Raw genomic sequence first — 20,709 nt, forward strand, 5'->3', positions numbered from 1 at the left:
CCAAGTCACTGCAAGTCAACAACAACAATAAACGATTCGCGCAGCAAAAGCAGTCGTAAAGACTGCAACTTCTCCCTACTTACTCCAGCCTCTCTCTCAACAGGAAACACTCAGTATTTAACTCCCACCCACATCTCTCTCCCCTCCTTTCCACCTTCAATTCCTGATTTCCCTATCTGCAGCATCCACAGTGGAGCGCCGAAACAAATCCAACGTCATCTCGCCGCCGTTGCACCATGCATAAAGTTCATCTGTGCATCGAAAAGCGGGCGTGAGTGGAGGCCCGAGATGTGCTGTGCAGCACTGATGCGCTGAGGCGCGGGGTGGTGGATCCCTGATGCCCGCAAGAAAACCGGATTCCGGGTTGGGAAAGCCTGTGAGGATTCAGGGATCCTCGATGCGCCGAGCTTTGTGAAGCATGAATTTATTCTGGGGCGATGGGCATCGAGATCCTAAGATTAGAATGTTTTGATGGGGAGGATGACATCAGTTTAGGCTTGGTGTTAAACTTAGATTCACTCACACTTCGAAATAGAAAGCCATGACTTGAGAAACGAAGTTCGAAAAACCAATATTTGAAAAAACTTCTATTTCCTGCGTGACAACTATGTTGATATTGCAGGGACTTCGCATTTTCGTGCCTTTCAGACGTGTGAATTCGATGCATGCCCGATGAATGCCCTCCATACCCAACCCACCGTCATGTAGTATACAAACTGCAATCGCAGGCCAATAATTGTAAACGCCCCCTTCCCAGGTAACTCCATTCTATGCATTTGCAATCATTATCGTCACCAGATGCTATCCCTCAATCATGCTCGCTCCTCAGAATGTGCTCTCGCTACGGCATCGCGGTTCTGATCGATGAACTCCTCACAAAGCTTGTGGAAGTGCTTCGCTCCAGATAGCAGGGCACGATCTTTGACATCTACGACATTATCCAAGTCAATGAACATACGTCCAGCTGCTAGCAATCTGCTTTCAGCTTGAGAAAGCAGCGACCGAATGATCCAGTAGTCTGCTCCTTTGCAGAGATTCAAAAGCTTGTCGAGCTTTGTCGTCTTTTCGGCAAGACTGTCACTGTCCAATACCTCCATTTCTGTCCAGTTGATAGGTTCTTCATATGCGTAGTCGATCATAATCTCCAGAGTGCGATACGACAGGAAAGCATCAGGGTCAGCGACTGCATCGAAAATAACAACAGGGTCGATAGTCCAGCTCCCACCAAATTGGCTGGCGCAGTGGTCTGAAACGGCAGCGAGTACAAATTTGTGGGCTTGGATGGTCTGTCCTTGTGACTGGTATGATATGTCGAACATCTTTCCAGCTTGTCTAAGCTGACGGGCGGAAACAGCAATTGAGTAGCCTTCAGCTGGGGGTGGTTGAGTAACGGTTGGGTAAGTGATGGATTTGCATCCCAGTCCACGAAGAAGCTTCTCGTACACCATTAGGCCCGGTCTCACAGCCTTGATAGGTCCTGAGTCCACAGAACTAGACAGCACGAGTTGATCGATGCTTTGCCAAGAAGATCTCAGATCACCTATCAGCACGGAGTGTTGACTCCAATCGTTCATGTTCAGCCACACCGCATTATCGGCGAGATTGAACGAGGCAGTACTCTGGTCCAGACAGTCTTGGAGGTATTGGTAGGTCTTCTTAAGGTCTCCAAGAAAATCTTGGACTTGAAAGGGTTTCAGTCGCTGGGACATGGCTTTCAGAAACTGTAAATGTCTCCAAACAAAGCTCACTGGAGGCTTGCCTTCTCCAATGACCTTACTGAAAGCTTCTGTGGTAGGCTCATGAAGTGCGAACGGGACCTGGCTCCAGCAAACGGGCATGTAATGCTGAGAAACGAGGTCTGACAGACATTGCATTGGCTTTCCCTTCGCTACTTCAGTCATGCTATCTCTTCGGTACTCCGGCTCTCCGTTGAAATTGGTCCTGGATTGAAAAACCTGTTGCTTTGCGATCGCTTGCCAGTCAACAGTGTTGAAGCGCGCCAGCCTTTGATTGTTTGTCGTCACAGGGCGGAGAACCACTTGAACGTCTTGATTGTAGGTAGCATCCATGTTCCGGCTTGTTTTGCCGCGAGATGCCATGACCTGGAGACATTCACGATAATGTCCAGGATCGACAAAGTTATTAGCCTCATGTCGTAGGCCACACGCAATCCACAGAATTCGATGGTGTCGGAGGTCTGTATGGACAAATCGAGCATTCGTCTCCTGAGAAAAGGCTGCCTTGAAGAGGTCGTTACTGTGATCATAAAGTTCCGCTACCTTCTTCAGCATCAGATTCCCATCAATGCCAAATTTATGGCTCTTGAGAACATCCCATCTCCAAAGTCCCAACCTCTCAATGACGGCGATGAGTGACTTGTAATCTTGCCAGTGAGTGTGGCCAACATTCGCCGGGATTGGGAAAACGTGATCCCTCAGCAAGACGTCACCGAATAGCGAACAGACGCCAAGGATAGATAGACATTCATGCCTACGCAGCGATATTGTCGGGTCAAAAAATTTGGGGTCAACAAACTGGGTACTGCTCTTCATCCAAGGTACTAAAAGTTCAGAGAACTTCGTCATCGCCATCAGAGCTGTGTTCGCTGGGACCATTGCACTCGCTGGGGAGTTCACAAAACTTGGCCAAAGTGGAAGTAATTTCAAGTATGCGTGGAGGTCCGAAGTTTGCGAATATGGACAGCAGACATGTTCTACAACAAGATTTTGTAAGGTCTAAATTACTAGTCAGTAGCTGTTGGTTCATTAGAAGAAAGCTGGTTTGAGAGTACGGAACTTACCTGCAAGCTTGGATGGTCCACATGCGTGGTGATGAAAGTTCCGAGTCCTGAATGAGATCCAAGAATACCTAGAGCCCGAATGAGTCTAGAAAAAGAAGGGCCGTAAGCAAGAGACTTCTCTTCTTGCGCGAGGGATTTCGGGATCGTCGTTGAGTCCACAAGATAGAGACCAGGGATCTGCTGGCAAAGTGTTTTGTGTTCCAAAATCGCAGGAATCACAACAGCTGGAAATTTATCAAATTCTCCTGGCGTAAGGTAATGATTAGCCTCATCATAGGTCGCCTTGTACAATTTTGTATCATAGTTTCCGATGTCTGTCTGCTTCATAGCAGCATGGTCTTTGTGCAAGAATTCCCAGAATTTTCTGAGCCAAGCATCGGTTTCTAAATCAGGCGTGGTGACGTTTGGTCGTAGCTTCAATATTTCTTCGAAATGATTCAGCTGCAGCCTCTTTAAATTGAAGGTTTTGTGTCCGGTCAGCAGTAGAAGTTCGTTTCGCAGAGAGACCAATTTCGAGGATGCAAAGTCGAATATGCCAAGTTCCTTCTGGCTTGCAAGGTAGTAGACAGTGGTTTCATTTGCTTCAACGAGTTGCAATTTGCCCAAAGTACCATCCTCTAGTGGCAGTACATGACACCCGTCCATATCCATGAGGTCGTCCTGATTTGACTGAGGATCGATGATGGCGAAAAGCTCGCGCCAAACTGATGGATCCGCTTTTGTCGCCTTCAACAACTTCGGCCCGCAGTGGTCCGACTTCAACAATCCCCTGAGAACGGAGCCATTTATTTGTTTCAGGTCTGGAATAAGCTGAAGTCGTTTAGCAATGGGTATTGGAATCTCGCGAATCAAGTCAACCCCCAAATCCAACAGTAGCTTCAGAAGTATGTCCGATTGTCTCTTTGGCAAGAAGTCAAATACTGCCCGTTGCATCTTGATGGTCTGTTTCTTCCCGCACTTTCCGGTCCTTGCTACACGAGCTTTCGGGAGTATTGAACTTGGAAAGCTTGGCAGTTCTGACCAAAAAGCTTCAAATACTTGCAAACCAAAGCTTTTCTTAGGAGGCTCAATTTGAGGCCAAAACTGAAAGCAACCCTCGTGGGTGATCTCCACGAGATCGCTAAGGTGCTCCAGATAAAGCTTTGGGAGAGCTGATTGAAGGAGATGTCTGTTCAATTCGGCACCTGTTGACGTACTTCCATACTCCTCCAGTGTAATCGACTTTCGATCTCCAGACAACGAAAAGGATGCATGGAGATGCACAGGTAAATCAGACGCAATCGGAAGTGGGAGAGTATTGAACATTCGTGGCTCGATAGAGGTCGCTAAGGTGCCAGCAACAGCGTCACCTTTGATCTCTGATTTGATCAAGGCTGCGATACCGCACTCAACGGTCTTCGCGATACGCTTAGAGCTCGGTGGAGCTCGGTGGATATCCGATGGTAGGTTTCTAAGGGAAACAAGCCAGGTATCTTTGTTGCTCAATCGCGTGTTGCCAGATTCGTTGTGTTTGGTCGCACTACAGACAAGTGACTGTGATACTCGCGAACTACTGTCAGGTAATCTCTTGAGAAGACTGTTACTAGTAATTGCCCAGCCTAATTCAGGCTTTCCATGAACGTAGAAGTTGATAGATCTGATGCGTCTCAAGAACAGAAGCGATGTACGAGCCTCGTCGAAGTACGTGTCCATCAGTCTCAACACTTCGTTTTGGTTCAGTCCTCGCTTGCTGGCTCGTAAAAATCCTGTAGAATTCGTAGTTATCAGCGGAAAGCGAAATATCGTGCCTGGGAAATGATCGATATCCAGTTCATATTTAAAGAACCCAGCGAAAGGGATAAGCTGATCCGGACAAATTTCTCTAATTTTGGACAGCTTCAACTTAATGCCTGGCTTTCGTCTCCCTTTGGTTTGATTCAGTGGCAGTATCTCTTGTTGTGGACTAGGAAGGTACAGTTAGCATTGGAGGTAAAAATATCTTTTGATTGTGAAACTTACTCCAGGATCAGTAGAAAGTCCCCGGACAAGATCATAGGATAGTCTGTGAAATGGAACATCGTCTGCGAGCCGCGACCAAACTGGCCGATGCTCCCTTTGCTGTGCATCTTGCTGCCTTCGCCAACATTCTTAAAGCCATCAAAATTTTTCTCGGTAAATACTGCAATGAATTTCATCAGTTTTACCCAACTAAATGAAAGCCCAAAGCTACTTACCCCCATTATTATAGACCAATAATGCAGGTCCTTGAAGTTCTTCCATTTCAGGCGTGATTAAAGTTCGACTCGGATGCTTTCTGTCATCAAGAACCCAACTGATCATTGAGGCGCCTTCAGTATCATCAGCATTTGCAAGATACTCTCTGAAGGTTGATTCGATTGTATATCTCTCTAACGTGTCCGAGATCCTAGTTGTAGCATTTTCTTGTTGATCAAACTCGTCCTCATTCTCATCTTCGATCTCGAGGACTCCTCTCACACGCCGAGCACTAAGACTGTCAATTCTGAGCCGCTTGATGATTTGTACAGGGATGTCTGGATGTGTTAGCTGGACATCCTCCTTGACTCTTAGACTTCCAAGATCGTTATAGTAGATTTCTCCAAAGTCGTAGAACTTTCCTGAGGCTCCAAGGATCTTGAAGCCCTGCAGCTCATCTCTCGGGAAGACAGATGCCAGCTTTAGAATCTCGATTGCAACTCCGATATCATGATCATCTAGTCTTCCCTTGGCTTCCAAAGCACCTTGCAGTTTCCGCAGGTCCTCTGGCTTTGGTTCCTCGCGCACGCCGATTTGTACTAGTAGCTTTTCATGTTTCTGCCAGAAAGTATCATCAACATTAGCAAAATATGGCTGTAATTGATGGCATCCTTGAGATCGAAGACGCGATGGCCTAAATGCTTGCGAGGGGTCGACAAAGAAATCATTTCGGACAACAATACATCTGAGAAGTTTCAGTTCTGATTCCACCTGCTCTGCAAGATTGTTGCTCTGAATGTACGAGATGACCGCGTCAACAATTCGGGGGCTCGTTTGTAGAATTGCGTATTTCAGTTGTGCCAACAAGACCCGAGCAGGGAGAACGTTTTGCCAGCCAAGTCTTGACTGCCATTCCCCGCTAATGGCGACAGTGAGCGTTGGCATTTGAGACCCTACAAGAACCCAATCACCCATTCTACGGCATTGAAACGAGTTTTGGAAAGACTGTCTTCCATCCATGTTGGTCGTTGGAAGCCATGCTAAGGAACGGATTTCGGAGTCTTCTGGCAGTTCCGTGGAAGTTGACCATCTGCACGAAGATTTGAGTAGCAAGTTGGCCCGCGTGGTCACCTCTGTTGGGGGATACCTGCCGCTGGCATAAGATAGTACTCGATGGCGAATGACTGTTTCGTCTATGGATGTTTTAACACCGCATCCGATCAAAGCGACCCGAAACTCCCGGAAGAAGTCGTCGTTAGGCACGATCTCTTCTTGATCAAAACACAACTTGGCCAGCTCAAGCACACATGGATCAATAAGTTCTGCAGCACATGCGAACTTGGATGTTGGACCGCCTTTCAATCCTAACTTTGCAACGGGAACAATAGGGATGTTCTGAAGGGACATCTGTGTTTCAAGTGAAAGCGAGGAGAAATTCTTGAAGATATAAGCGGAAACCTGTTGCTTGCAGATGATGCTCCAACTTTCAGAAATTCCATCTTTCCACGCAGGAACGATGTGGTTCTGGATCACATCGACTGGCTGGAGACATGAAGCCAGCTCCCAGTGGGTTAAAAGCTGATGTTGGTGACTTGAGGGGCGAGCGACTAAAAATTGAACTCCAGGAATATCCGGAAACTGGGTGGTATCATCCAGGAGTCCGACGGAAGTGCCACAACTGCTCAAACTAGTCCATGTTACGGTTGGTGATCTCTCAAATGTTAGTTTCGAAGCATTCGGGACTCAGATCCAACTTACACTGCATCATTAGTCTCCTCCCACGTCAATTTCTGGAATATACTAAGATTGCTGATCAATGATTTGGCGATTTTGAGCTCCTCGTATACCAGTATATCGCAGGGCTTGTGTGCAATAGCTTTAGCGATCTGTTCTCTGTTTTCATCGCTCAGTGTACAAGCGTATGGCAATGTCTGGCAGAGCCACCGAAGGAAAACCACAAGGTTTGCTCCATCTTCTACGACGAATGCAGCCGTTGCCTCATTGATCTGCTTCATAACAACAGAAGAGCGACCTCCTAAGGCTCCTGTGTCTGTACAGAGAAGCGGCAATGTTTTCGAGGACAGTTGCGCGTCGATATTTCGCATAACATCTCCACACAAGCCTTCGGGGGAAAGATAGACCACGACGTTGCTCTTCTCTGGTACCACTTTGCGATGAAGTCCATTGCTCAAGGGGAGTAGCCAAAGATCCTTGACATCCTCATTCTGAAGGCTGACATTTTGGTTCGAGATCCATGTCAAGGCATTTGCGCTGAATGCAGATGCTTCAGCATCTAGTGTCACCATGTTTTGGCTTCTACAAAGCCTTTTAAACACTGTCCTCATGCTGTATTCGCGGAGACACTTGGCTGATCTGAACTGAATAGAAGGGTGCAAGGTGGATGAACCACATCTCTGCTTCAAAAGATTCTGCGTTTCAATCGCGAGACAGTCAAGCGCCAAATTGCGACCCTTCTGCTTGCTGAAAAGCATCTTGTCCAATTCATCGCGATGAACGTATGCTTGAATCCCATTAAGGCAACGAAAGCCTCCATCTTCGAAGGGAAAAATTTCGAGACTTCCGTGGTCGACAAGATCGGAGCTGGAAAAAATATAGTCAACCAGCATACATTTCGTCTTCCCGCTGAGACTAGCGACTGTCTCTCGCTTGAGATTTAACGAGGCGCAGACAGCCTTCGGAGATACAAGTCGAGCCATAAAAGCTCTTTCGGCATGATTCTGGAGGTGCTTCGGAACATAGACTATCGGAAGTCCTGCTTCTCGGAACACTTCCTTCAAAACCGCCGATTCGGATCCAAGGGCCAATAGACCCAACTTATGGCTGACGTAGCCAGTGTCAGTTGGCCACACTTCAAGACATTCCTTCTGAATAACTGCAGTAACTCTGTCAAGAGAGTCACTCTGAGGATCTTGCTTATTGTCCATGGACTTGGGCCATTTCTCAAAGGCAGAGTGAGCGGGATACAATTTCGCCACAGCATGCAAGAGTCTTGCCCAAGCAACAGATGCTCCTGTCGTCAACAACCATTGATTCCACCTCGCAGGGTTTTGATTCTGTGTGCTATGGTCGGTGAGGCGGTGCAGATTTGCACGGTCAGGGGTCAAACTAAAAAGTGCGTGAATATGAATTGGCTGGATTGTATTGACAGGCAAAGGCAGAACGGTGAACAGAGAGCATTGAGAACTGCTGTTTGCAGATACAGGAACTTGAGTAGCAACAGCAACCCAAGGGATAAGTTGCTGACTCTTGGCCCAGACTCGCAAGCCTTCATCCATGGATTTTTGGATGCTATGTTGGATGAGGAAATTTGTTACTGTCGTAGGGTTACCATTCAAAGAATATCGAATTCCTGCCGGGAAACTGTAATGGAAGGAGGTTGCGGCTGAGTTCAGAGCATCTTGAACGGCAGCGTTGATTTTGGATTTGTGGCTTAAAAACGGTCAATAAGTTGACTTGTAACCTCTCGTAGAGTACCTACCTGTGAATGCATTCTTCTCCGATCATTTCAATCTCATGGGACATACCAGCGAATACAATCACGAGCTTGGTGAGGTTCCGCATGAATAGCAGGCCATTGACGCTAAATTCTCGGCAAAAGTTTTGAAGAACCTCTTCTATCTCAGCAGTCGTAGTAGAGATGGAGGAGATATCGCTTTTGAGGATTTGATCGATATGTCGGAGTGGGATCCGGATAATGGTACCATTGAGTGGCTGATCGAGGTGCTCCATGACAGAACTATACGCAGCCATGTGGTTCTTGATTGACAGATCACTTGCGTCTCTGACAAAGTCGTAGACTGGTCCGCCTTCAGACCATTCTTGGTGAGGATCAAGAATCAGTAACCGTTCGCAAGAGATGATCGAGGGAGAATCCGTCCAATTGTAAACCGAGTTAAAGCCACGGCCAAATCGACCAGTAGTTGCACCATCATTCAGCTTCAGGGAATCTCCTAGACGAGACAGGCTTTCAAAATCCTTGTCTGAGAAGATGGCGTCATTATATGAGAGCAAGGCGGGGCCTTGATATTGCGCCAGGCTGGGGCTGATCAAATTCTGTGTAGGGTGGGTTCTCACATCTAGGACGAACCGCTGTACACCAAATTAGTCTGGGTCTTCTTGTGAGGTGAATGGAGAGCCATACTGCTTCCGTTGCACCAGCGTCATCTGCATTTTGCAGAAGTTCGCGGATCACGGTACCACCAGCAGGATAGTCTCTGCATATATTTTTGAGGGCAGTAGTCAGGCGTTGCTTCTGAGCATTGCTCCCGATAGGCTTGGGTACCATCTTGAAGGAACTCCTTGAGCCGTTGATAGAACTGAGTTCAGGGGCAATTTGTGTTGAGTCCGATTGACTCTAAGAGATAAGCATTCTGCAAATGAGTGAAGTAGATATGCGAGTTACTTCCTTTAAGGTTAGGGCAGCAATGTTTGTCAACAGCTGGAGGAGATTGTAGCTTTGGAGCAGCCAGCAGTGTCTCAATACCTTTTGATGGTAGGGGTTGTCAACAGAAACGCGGAAAAAGCGCGAGCTCAAGGTGATAGTAAAACCAGCAGAGGAGGAGAACAGAGCAAGGTGGGAGTGAAAGGTGAGATCGCTCAGTTGCGCACGCGCGGCAAGCAAGAGATGAAGTGAAGGAAAGTGATGCGTGGAACCTAGCCTTTGTTGCCAGGATGCAAAAGGTCAGCTCAAGGGCTCTTGAGCGAGTCGTCGAAAGAGAGAAATTTTGTAGTTGTTGTTGGTTTGAGGTTGAAGGAAGGGAGGGAAGATTACCTACCTGGGAATCTAGAAGCAACCAATATGCGGGCGGCGCTAGGGTTCGCAGCGGGTTATCACGTGACTCGCAGCCGCCCAGGCATTGGCTTTGTTGACATTGAGGGCAGGCTGAGCGTAACCTACAGTCAAAGCCATCGCAGTCGTCTAAACTGGGTCATTCTATGAATCTATCACCATTATATTCGTGGACTGATCTTCTCCTCAACTCCAATCACAAGAAAACAAGCCAGGTTGATTATCTCGCCCTGCAGCTGCTAATAAAGCTGAAATGCACATCGCTGACTGTAACTACTGGATCATTCGAACCGTTACCAGCGGCGTGGCCAGTGTAGCGTATTTATGCAAGTTTCTAATGCGGAGCTTCATTGAGAGTAGCTGCAAGAGGATGTCGTTAGAGGTTACGATACGCGATCTATTGAAACTCCTCTACCTAGAAATGCCAGGCACAATCACCAAGCGTCTCTATATCATGGTCTGATATTCCTCCCACATGCTACATTTGGGCATCGATAGGGTTTTTCTCGGCCCCCTCAGAAGTATTTGGAGCCTGCTCCGAGATACAGGACTTGCTGAATTCAGAAAGCCAGTGTCAACCAAATTTCGTGTCTCAAATGAAGACAGCATTGTCTCAGCCTTCTCTGATATAAACGAAACTTTGAACCGCATCAATGATTATCACAAAGGACTCCTGTACATCGTTTCCGAAAAAGTTCACCTGACAATTTTGATGCCAAGGTTTTAGGCAGAACACTTTCTGGCAGCGTCTTCCATTTCAGCACATGGCTTTAGTTGCAGCATATAAGTACAAGAAAGCCGCAGCTATGTTTGAGATCTTCACCTCATGCCCTTCATACGTACTGCAACAGACGCTGCGGTGTTGCAGAAGGGTGACTTAAGCAACCCTAACCTGGCTGCAGAATCGGCATCGTGCCATAGGATTATCATTGCAGCTTAGGCAATTTTTCGGGTGCCGGTGGAGGTGTACGTAGCATGCATGGCTTCGTGAACAGCCCATTACGCGTTTGCATGATGCGTAGGACATCACTTTTTCTCCTCACCATCCTTCACAACTAGCTCCTTCAATCCCTCCGCAAGAGCCTTTGCATCGATAGGCTCGTCTGACCCCTCCCCATTTCCATCCGCCATGTCCTCATCTACATCTGCAGCCCCCTCACCACCAGCGCCACTGAGACCGAATTCTAACCCTTCTCCTCCTTCCTTCAGAACCCATTCTACAACCTCACGCTTATCGTTCAACTCTGCTTCATAAACCGCATCGTGGCCCTTGTGGTTTGTAATCGTTGGGTCAGAACCTTCGTCCAGCAGAACTTTAACGGCTTCCAAATGTCCGTTCAGAGCAGCCCAATGTAGAGCTGTGTTTCCAGCGGCATTTTGCGAGTTGAGTATTGATAGCATCTTTGGGTTTTGGGGAGAAGATCCGCTGAGGGACTTGCAGAGGTCTAGCAGGATAGCTGGAAAGTAGGTATTAGCAACACATTCCAGGACTCTCCTTAGTTTTTCCACGCCCTTTACCTCTATACAGTAGATTCCCACTAGCTCTATAGAACACACCAGAAGACTACATTCACTTACTATAATGTCCGTTCGCAGCTGCCATATGCAAAACTCCATTTCCACTCTCTGAATCTCGCGCATTCTCCACTAAATCCGTAACCTCCACCTTCTCTCTTTTACAAAGCTCCTCCTTTAGAGACTCAAATTCGGCCTTGTCGCCAGTCCTTGCGAAGTACAGTAAGTCATCGATTTCATCTTCCGAAAGCGTGGGCGCCATCATGTCGCTCGATCTGCGAATTTGTGATAACTCCTCGATGGCGGGGTCGTGTTGACTTGCAAAGATATTTTTATTTCTTATCGCGGCGATAGTGGGTGCCAAGACCCAGGGGGATGAGCTAGCTCAATCACGTGTCTAACTCTATTTTAAGGACTGAGACATTCTCTCAACCTCTGGACTTCACCGCTTTGTGGAAGATCTTTGTAATATCTTCAAGACTTATAAGAACTCTCTTCCTTGTCAAGCCACGGAAGAGAAGATAAAATCATGGCAAGACCACGCATTCGTTTGGAAGACAGTCAGGATTTGCTCCAGCACGCTGGCGAGGAGGTTGGGAGACGTGCCAACAAGATGTGGCATGGCTTTACCGATTGGGCTCTTCAGGATAACATTTTGGAAGTTGCTGTTGGTTTGATGTAATCATTGCCCTCATAACACTGTTTGTCTCTCATTTGGGCTATTTACTGATCCTCAATTATCTAGCATCGCAGCAGCCTTTACTACAGTAGTGACTTCCTTTGTCTCGGATATCTTGCTTCCACCTCTCTCCCTTCTTCCATTCATCAACCGAAATATGGATGAGAAGTTTGCTATCTTGAGAAGAGGTCCAGGATATAATCAGACAGATGGAATTGGATACAACACTTTGCAGCAGGCAGCTGATGATGGTGCGGTTGTGCTCGCTTACGGGTCTGTTCTCCTCTAACCTTCACCCAATTTTCGGGCATAATGATAGATTGCACTTCTGACATTGTACAGAACCTTCTTCAACAAGATCATCAATTTCCTTGGAGTAGGATTGGCTCTGTACATAATTGCCAATATCTATGATACCATGAGCAACGAATCCATCATCAAAACCACAGTCAAATGCAGGTATTGCCGAAAGCGGATCAGTGGCAAGGTATGACTATTTATGTTCATTAGGACGTCTTCACCTACTGACACAAAAATCAGGCAAAACGCTGCTTCAATTGCACCAGTTGGCAAGATGGGCGTGAGGATAGGATGGAATGACTGGCATGATTTTGGCCCTGTATCTTCGAGCGTTGGAGATGTTCTCGGTATGACTGCTTATCTTCTGTCATGGTTTTGCATTATTTGTTTAATCCCCTGAGGGAAAGATCCCCGCCGCGATTGGTTACATTGCGATTGGCTGCGTCTCGTTCTTTGTTGTACTTGAACTCATTCCGCTATTATTGCTGTGGTTTATTCTTGGACCTGATGCCTTTCAATTGACAAAGCGAGCATTTATATACGGCATAACATTGTTCAACTCCATCATTGTGCCTTTCTTACGCGTTTGATATCATATTGCTTCTCTCCGCCCAAATTGGAACCTGGGTTATTTAAGCATATCGTTCATAGTTCTTTATCACCAATCAACTCCTTTGTACTGTTTCTGCGAGCTCAGACCAGTGCATCGCTTGGCATTAGTGTTTATTTCTATTTTCTGCCTTTTGCTCATATTTGTGCTGTATCGAAAAGCTCACAAGGCAGTCTCGGATCTTTTGTTTTGTGGTTGCAGTCATGATTTGTGACACCACTGTAGTCCACGCTCTGACCAAGGTCCCTCGACGGGTATGATTTCAGAGTATGTTGATTTGCATGATCAACACAAAGGTGGTGCATATTCTCGAATCTTCTTTTCATCGGTGCGTGTACTTTCAATCCCACACACCGTACACCACAGTTTGAGCTCCGCACGTGTGTTCTAAATAGACCGACCAACACTACAGAATCAAACATTATAGCCAGTCTTTCAGCTCTTTCAGCTCTGCATGTGATCTATTTCTGTGGTTCGAAGTACAACACCTGTGGGCGACTTTGTCTTGAGATGTTTCTTTGTTATATTGTTATCCTAAGATGCTTCTGTAGTCGAAGTCTAGAGCTGTGTCAGCTTCATAAAATTTCTAGGTCCTGGTTTCTCTTGTATGCATCACAGGTCATGTTTCTTCTCGACACTTTTGACAAAATGTTCTCTTTGATAGTTTCTTTCATGGACACGTCAAGTCTGTTCTCATCCTCCTTCAACATACATCACAGCAATGGGCGAGGCTTCTTTGAGCCACCGAAAGGCCCATCGTGTCAGTGAGCGTTCGTTACCGCAGTCGGATGGGAATGTTATACGTGCTTTAATGCTTTTTGACCTGAGGCTGGGTCCCGCTCCGCTGGGGAATACTGCAAGCTACAATGTTCTTGGATCTTGAAATTTTACTCACAACATTAGCATCATACTTTACATAGCCAGAAACTAACTGCTTTACGTTTACGTTCTAGATAAACTATACCTAATCTCTTCGGAGACTTCTGTCAGGCAGAGAATATTGCTTGACAAGCTGGCCTGTTACATGGCTGATCCACATCGGTCTTCGAGTAGTCAAGCTCATGCACAGTACCACGTTGTAAGCCACTGTCTCGCCTCTTCCCAAATGCCCCGATGGGAGTTTACTCTTGCCATATCCTTCCCAGTACCACTTCATAGTCTCGCCAAGTTCCCCATCTCACTCCTCCGTCTAGTCCATCATCCAGCTTAGCCCACCTCTCCCACTTCGAAAACTAGAGCACTCCCCCTCTTCGAAGCTCTTCATCACCTAGCCAATAGCCATTTCCCAAGCTAGTTCTTCCACGGACCTCAGCTCTTCCTGGGCCTAAGGCCAACCACTTTTTAGCTCCGCACACGTCGAAGCTTCTCAGAAATATACTTTTCTCCACCGACTTCATCTCTTTCCCCTTCCTTCATCAACAAGGCCACCAGCACACCGTATTTTGTGCTCCACAGAACTCTCATTACAGCAGAATTGCTGTCTGCGTTATTGAACCCCAATTTTGAGCGTGTTCCTGCCCATCTGCATTACTGCAGACTTGGTGCGCTCTGGAAGAAGTCTCCTCGATTCCCAGCTCCGTCTACACGAACATAGCAGTGATAGCACAAGCAGCAAGCCACAAGAACACAGTCACTTTCGTCCAGCCGTATAGCCGTTCTCAGCCTTGAATTTCTCTAAGGAACTGCCATGGTATGGAACTCTCCTCACGCCAACCGAGAACCTGTCTCCGCTGAGATCGACAAAAACCGAGCATTCACCTTCTCCTGATCGACACCCCAAGAACCTGGCATTGCAACATTGCATATTTGCAACATCCACGCGGATAACAACCAGCTGTATCAGTATCTTGCTGATATCTCGTCGCTTGCAACGGGAGTTTGAGGTACTTGCGATTAGCTTTGCTTGAGCTTCTACAAATCTTCCCTCGTCTACACAAGTGCATTGCCACGTACAGCTTCTCTCTGTGCAACACAATAGCTGGCGAACTCTGTTGTTCACTACTCAATCGGAGCGCCCTTGTGGTAAGTCTTCTACATACAAGCTTTCCATCCACGACGGAGGCTCCTTCAAGTCCTGCAACCCAGTCGAAAGCGAAAGCCCTTTTACCCTCATTTCCTCAAGTCGACTGACTGAAAATCCTAGGCTGATACATACCGTGTCCACGAATATCAGATCCTGCACTTATCTCCATATAGACCTAGTCCTTGTTTGGACCACCATCTAGGATGTCGGCTGCCATTAACACTCGGCAACGAGTTAATGCAGGTAATGGTGAGAACCCTCCTGCCCTCCCGCTTCAGGCATCCAAACCTGGACGGCAATTTAGGCGAAGTGGCCGACTAGGCGCGTGTGTTTACTGCCATGGTCGACGCTGTAAGTGTGATCGCATCGACGGTAAAATTCCTTGCACATCGTGCGAAAAGGCTGGAATTGTCGAGTGCCTACCGTGGCAAATCATCCCTCGCCAATCACCCCCTCGCTCTCATCCTTCGTCTTCCATTTCGCGTCCACCAGCAAAACAAACAACACCAGCCGCGGCCGCTATACTAGCTATACCAGCTACGCCAGCCACAGGAGCTACTCAAGCAAGCCCAGCAGAACCAGCAGGATTAACATCCCCTGCTACAATGCCGCCAAGCCATCAAGTTCGTGGCCATCAGCGCACTGCTCAGGAGCAGGCCGACTACGAGGCTCGTAACCGCTTCCCAGAGTTTGTTCGGCAGTTGACCTTACGTGGGCAATGGGCTGCTCGTCAGACAGGTTTTGGATCTACAAATGAACCACTGTACCACATTCCGTCCGGGGAGACTCGTAACATCAGAGACTTCGTTCGGGCGGAGCGTGTCACGAGCTTCATCCGAGAACAATATCAGCCCGCTCAGCGATCCAGCATGCAATCTTTCGCAGAGATCGAAGCCAAGGAGGAGGTCGTTGACGGTAATTTTGATGGCTCGGCCACGAGAACCCTTCAGCCAGAGCAGATTGTGCAGCTCGCCGACGACAACGCTGTTGCAATTCTGGAACAAACCAACATTTTCTCCTCTCCTGATGTCGAAATCCCTCCATCAAACGCTACACCCCTCACCCAGGTTCAAGTCGCCGGACAGGAACTTGTTAGCAAGAACAAGAAGCGCAGACGTCCAAAGCAAAAAGCCAAGCAAGTCATCGATCTCGAATTAGCTGAGACCGCACAGTGTTCTGTATCTCCTTATTCTACACCTGCTCCATCCACCGCCACCGCTTCATTCCAGTCTACCACAGTTGAAAACGACGATGAAGACGGAACAAGTACTGTCCGTTCAACCCCTCCACCAACTGTAGTTACTCCATCCTCCATAGGAGGCGCCGATACAGAAAAGCCTCCTCGTAAGAAGGGTAAGAAGAACAGAGGTCGCAATCCCCGGCCAAGTGTCAAAGACGGTGGCTTGCTTCCTGATCAAGGGGAGCGACACTACGAAGATCAACCATTCTTGCTGTGCTGCAAGCGAATCACCGTACCCCATCCTGTCAATGACCACGACCATGGTGACCTGATGACACTCGCACAGCGCGTGGCTGGAATGCTCCCTGATGAGATTGTTGTTGGTCCCAAGGCCGAATATGGAGTTGTATGGTGTGATTTCAATATCGTCTTCGGTCTTGCCTATCACATCAGGGCTTGCGGTGACAGAGGGATAAACCTCTATGGTACGGACAACTGGGGGAGCGGCGAGGTTACTGAGATTCTGGTTCAAGCTCCAGAGACGGTCTCTTCAGTCGAGGCTCCTGGAGTTCAGATCGAGTGTCTCGTACGCCAACGACACGGCGTCGACTTCGTCTACTACGGCTACGATTCCCACGCCTTTACTATCTTCGAAGTCCAGTGGCAGGCTCAAGGAGAAGCAAAGAGTCGCGAAGTCATCCGCAAGCTGTGTGAAGATACCGGCCGAGACTTTGCCCAAACACTCCGCAAGTATCGCATCGAGAAGCTTTACATGCACTTGTAGGGCAGAAGATACCATGGATGGGGATTTGATCCGTAGTTTTGAGAGCCTGGGAAGGACCAGATGGGGGCGAGAGGCAGCATACCTGATCGCTCGTGACGATTCGGGCTACACTTTCGAATTCCTGCGACCGCATATTGTGTAAAGTATTTGGGGATGAAATAGATTTTCCAGCCGTAGCAGACGTGTAGATGAACCCGAGAAATGGGTAGTGGGACTGACGAGTCACGAAAAGAAGGGGAACGCTGTAAAGCACGTGGGGCGGCCACGTTGGATGTATGTCTTGAAGGCATTTCCGTTTTGTTTTGTAGAATACCACTTTCTGTAGAATTAGAAAAATATCGAACGCGTGTTGTCTTAGCTTCTTGTGATATTGACGTCTAACTAGATATCATGCGTATTGGCAAGAGCGATGATATGTTACAAAAAGAACTGTACCACTCAACCCAGTCGCTCTTACCTTCACATTCTGGCATGTGTTATTGTCATTCTTTCTGCTTTCTCGCTGGTTCTATTCCAACATTATCTCTACATCTTTTCTCCACCATCTCTATCATGTCGTCTCCAACACCCGCAGATCCCATACGATGGAGAGCCAAATATGACAGCCCCGAGGACGAGGATCCAGAATCCAGCCCCGAAGCCCAGTCTGCACTGTCTCCGAGTGTTTATCCCGATCTCATTATCGGAAACCACTCCAACTCATAAGAACACACGAGTCTCGCGATAAAGCTGAATGCCACGCGCTTGGATAATCAAAGCAGCCCTGGGGAATTTGCGCCAGGGTATTCGTGGATCGATGTGCTAGACCCGGAGCTCAGAGCAGATGGTTCAGCTACGATCCTGTCACCGAGGCTTCCAGGGGCCAATATCTTGAATCCACAATGGGTTGACAGGTCGTTTGCAGAGATAACGCAGGCTGTTGGTGGAATTGGTGAAACTGGCCAGCAATTCCCAGATCGGCAAAATGGATCTCCCAAAGAAACTCTAATCGTTTCAACGTCTTCAGTGGCCAAGATGGAGTCTCAAAGTCCACACACGCTTGAGACTCTCTCATGGGCGGGAATGAACTATCAACACGCAGTTCATTGTTGTGGATTTCGGTTGAATCCAACCATTGAAGACCTCTCAAAATTTCGCCTTCAGCTCCTAACATGGGCGTCATATTTTTCGCAATGGACCCGCTTTCGAGGGATAAGTGCATTCGAAGTACCCGTTCTGAATACTACTTCTTCATGGATATACGAATTGCGCCAAACAACTACCTCACAAGATGGCACCTCGATGCAACAGAGGCTCTTGGGATACTTTTTGAGTGGTGACCGGAATTGCCCTATTCCATACCGGCTGAGTTCCGTGACCTCCGAATATGATCTGAGAGTTCGACTTGGGTTTTTGCGCATGGATTCTCAGGCTTTATATATCCGATGTTGCCTCCCAGGACATTGTCAACTTGCTGTAATGGTATGGATGGACCACACGGCATACAACGCTTTCAGAAATGATATCCATTACGATACTCAAATACAGGGAGGGCACATTGTTGTGTGAAATTGAGATCTTATTCTTTGAACCCGTTATGGAAGTCAGCGACAAGATGTGTGGATGGTAATTATGTCAGTCAGCTGCCCTTCTCGGCGGAATGCGATTGGGATGCGACGGGTCCTGGGTGGACCTTTTCCGTAACATTCATATTGCCCTTCATGAATTGATGTTGGAAACATAGCTTTAAAAACAGAACATCACTTCATCCATTTTCTTTCTTTCGAAGATGCTGTCATTGGTTGCCTGCCCCCATAACTGCTCTCTTATTATGCATTCCCAGTTTACAATGACCACAAGTCCTTTCGGAGATCCAGGGATTCCTGTCTAAAGGCATCGACTACCCTCGAAGAGAAAGCGCGGTACCTATATTCTATGTCTATCTAATCTAACTTTCTAGCTCGTCTAATTGTCACGGATCAATCCCTCGATGATTCTTGCTACTTCTGCACTTCCTTCTTCGATATTTACTTGTGTCTTCTCTGACTGAATCTTCGAAGTCCTCTCAACAATGCCCGCCCAATTCCCACTCTCGTAGTCGGCCACAGAAATCTCCTCACAGCACCCATTCTCACCCATGTACTTCAGCATTCCCGGCTCTTCAGCAAACATCGGTCGCAGAACATAGACCAGCGCTTTGTTCATACCAACGCATTCCGATACCGTCCCATAGCCTAGCCAAGTCAGTGTCCGTCGATCACAACTTGTCAAAGAACCAACTTACCAATCTTGCCCAACACAACATCAGCAGCCCCAATCAAGTCCGGCGAATACACATCCTTCGGAAACGTGAAAAACCGCTCATCATCCACCTCCTCTCCAGACAAACAAATCCACCCCTCCGGTATCCCCGGGACCTTCTTCACCTCCCCCTCCCCACTCTCCATTGCAACCTGCCCCCCAAACTGCACAAGCAACACCTTCCACTCCCTCATCTCCCGCGGGACACCCAACTCCTGCAGCACCTCCTCCCTGCCCTTACTCGCCGGCCTAAACACAAGCGGCGCATCAATCACCCTCCTCTTCCTCTCCTCCTCACTCCAAAACCTCTCCACAAACGGGAAGGAGACATACCCCGGCAACCTAAGCACATAATCGTACTCCGCATACATCTTCTCAATAGTCTCCACCATTTGAGTTTCTGCCTCGCGGTTATGAGGAGCCGCGGGGAGATAGTCGAGCAGTTGCGAGAAAATAGCGTCGAATGTGAAGTTTGAGACTACCACCGTTGGGATCTTCTTCCCTTTTCCAATTTCTTTTCTCTTTCCCAGCCCAGCAACAACCCACGGCGCATCAGCTAATATCAAATCAAAATCAAAATCAAACTCAAACTCCCTCCCACCCATCTCCCTGCCAATCTCCCTGCCAATCTCCCCCCTCGCAACCTCCTCATCCCACCCCTTCAAAAACCTCCCCAACCCCGCAAAACTAGCTACCGCATCAATACTATACGGCAGGGGCTGCACGATCCCAGAGTCTATTTCCAGATTGGAAATGAATGAGATGCGCGGGGATGAAGGGAAGAGGTGTTCTGGTGCGCGGGTGAGGATCGTCACGTGCGTGGTGGGCGGGAGGTGTGCCAGGAGGGAGGAGATGAGCTGCGAGGAGCGCGTGGCGTGGCCGTAGCCGTGGGAGGAGATGGTGTAGAGGATGTGGATGGGGGGCATGGCTGAATTTTTGGGGGGAGGGAGGGATGTTCAGGTGTGGGTTTGAGACGGGAAGGGGGAGGAAAAGAGAATGGAATGGGAGGACGGTGAGGGTTGAGTTTGAGGTTGAGATTGAGTTTGTGAGGGGACACGTGACTGTATGGTATTTGGTAGCATGTTATTTTTGAGGCACGAAAAAGGGATCATAACGCTCAGAAAAATTTGATGCTTAGTATGATGAAGTGTTAAAAAGCGCGACGAACGATCGTGTCTCGATGGTTTCACGTGATATACTACCCATTCGTTTAGCGAGGATATTTGTTTACATCGACCTCTCGCCCCGCCAAGAAGAGAACAAATCTCCAATATACTATTGAACATTAACATCACAAGTAAAAGTCCATGAATCTCAAAAATACATTGTTATAACAAGTCCACTAGAACTAACACAACACAACACAACACTTTATCATCCCCCGCAAACTTTCCCTCAGGAGTGAGCGGCAAACTACAATCCCCAAGGCCCGATTGACATTTTCCCTTAGTTTTCAGATACGAGTCTCAATCTTCAGATCAGTAACAGATGGGTCTCATGGATTTGATGTATAAAGCGAGAAGAACAGATAAAGG

At 47.8% G+C, this 20,709-nt stretch overlaps 5 protein-coding genes across 5 annotated transcripts; 2 read left to right on the forward strand and 3 right to left on the reverse strand.

Annotated features, from left to right (window-relative positions):
* Positions 1-812: 812 nt before the first annotated feature.
* Positions 813-9,299, reverse strand: ONS95_014947 (uncharacterized protein; the record flags this gene model as incomplete). The annotated part of the gene is made up of 7 exons (XM_058508631.1): positions 813-2,735; positions 2,801-4,742; positions 4,799-4,958; positions 5,014-6,704; positions 6,752-8,443; positions 8,493-9,103; positions 9,156-9,299. The coding sequence occupies 7 exons, from the start codon at positions 9,297-9,299 to the stop codon at positions 813-815; spliced, it is 8,163 nt and encodes a 2,720-aa protein (XP_058356318.1).
* Positions 9,300-10,147: 848 nt separating this feature from the next.
* ONS95_014948 (uncharacterized protein) lies at positions 10,148-11,624 on the reverse strand. Its single transcript, XM_058508632.1, has 2 exons — positions 11,382-11,624; positions 10,148-11,260 (listed from the first exon to the last, which is right to left on the reverse strand). Exons 1-2 carry the CDS (start codon positions 11,581-11,583, stop codon positions 10,830-10,832), a joined length of 633 nt encoding a protein of 210 aa, XP_058356319.1. The 5' UTR covers positions 11,584-11,624; the 3' UTR covers positions 10,148-10,829.
* A 148-nt stretch (positions 11,625-11,772) lies between these two features.
* ONS95_014949 (uncharacterized protein) lies at positions 11,773-13,833 on the forward strand. The gene is made up of 5 exons (XM_058508633.1): positions 11,773-11,996; positions 12,064-12,270; positions 12,340-12,484; positions 12,538-12,644; positions 13,572-13,833. The coding sequence occupies exons 1-4, from the start codon at positions 11,848-11,850 to the stop codon at positions 12,595-12,597; spliced, it is 561 nt and encodes a 186-aa protein (XP_058356320.1). The 5' UTR covers positions 11,773-11,847; the 3' UTR covers positions 12,598-12,644; positions 13,572-13,833.
* Positions 13,834-15,133: 1,300 nt separating this feature from the next.
* Positions 15,134-16,894, forward strand: ONS95_014950 (uncharacterized protein; the record flags this gene model as incomplete). The annotated part of the gene is made up of 1 exon (XM_058508634.1): positions 15,134-16,894. One exon carries the CDS (start codon positions 15,134-15,136, stop codon positions 16,892-16,894), a length of 1,761 nt encoding a protein of 586 aa, XP_058356321.1.
* Positions 16,895-18,663: 1,769 nt separating this feature from the next.
* On the reverse strand, positions 18,664-20,288 carry ONS95_014951 (uncharacterized protein). Its single transcript, XM_058508635.1, has 2 exons — positions 19,158-20,288; positions 18,664-19,107 (listed from the first exon to the last, which is right to left on the reverse strand). The coding sequence occupies exons 1-2, from the start codon at positions 20,098-20,100 to the stop codon at positions 18,839-18,841; spliced, it is 1,212 nt and encodes a 403-aa protein (XP_058356322.1). The 5' UTR covers positions 20,101-20,288; the 3' UTR covers positions 18,664-18,838.
* Between the last annotated feature and the right edge of the window lie 421 nt (positions 20,289-20,709).

The sequence above is a fragment of the Cadophora gregata genome (assembly GCF_030347475.1).
Source record: "Cadophora gregata isolate MNR1 chromosome Unknown scaffold_9, whole genome shotgun sequence".
NCBI lineage: Eukaryota > Fungi > Ascomycota > Leotiomycetes > Helotiales > Ploettnerulaceae > Cadophora > Cadophora gregata.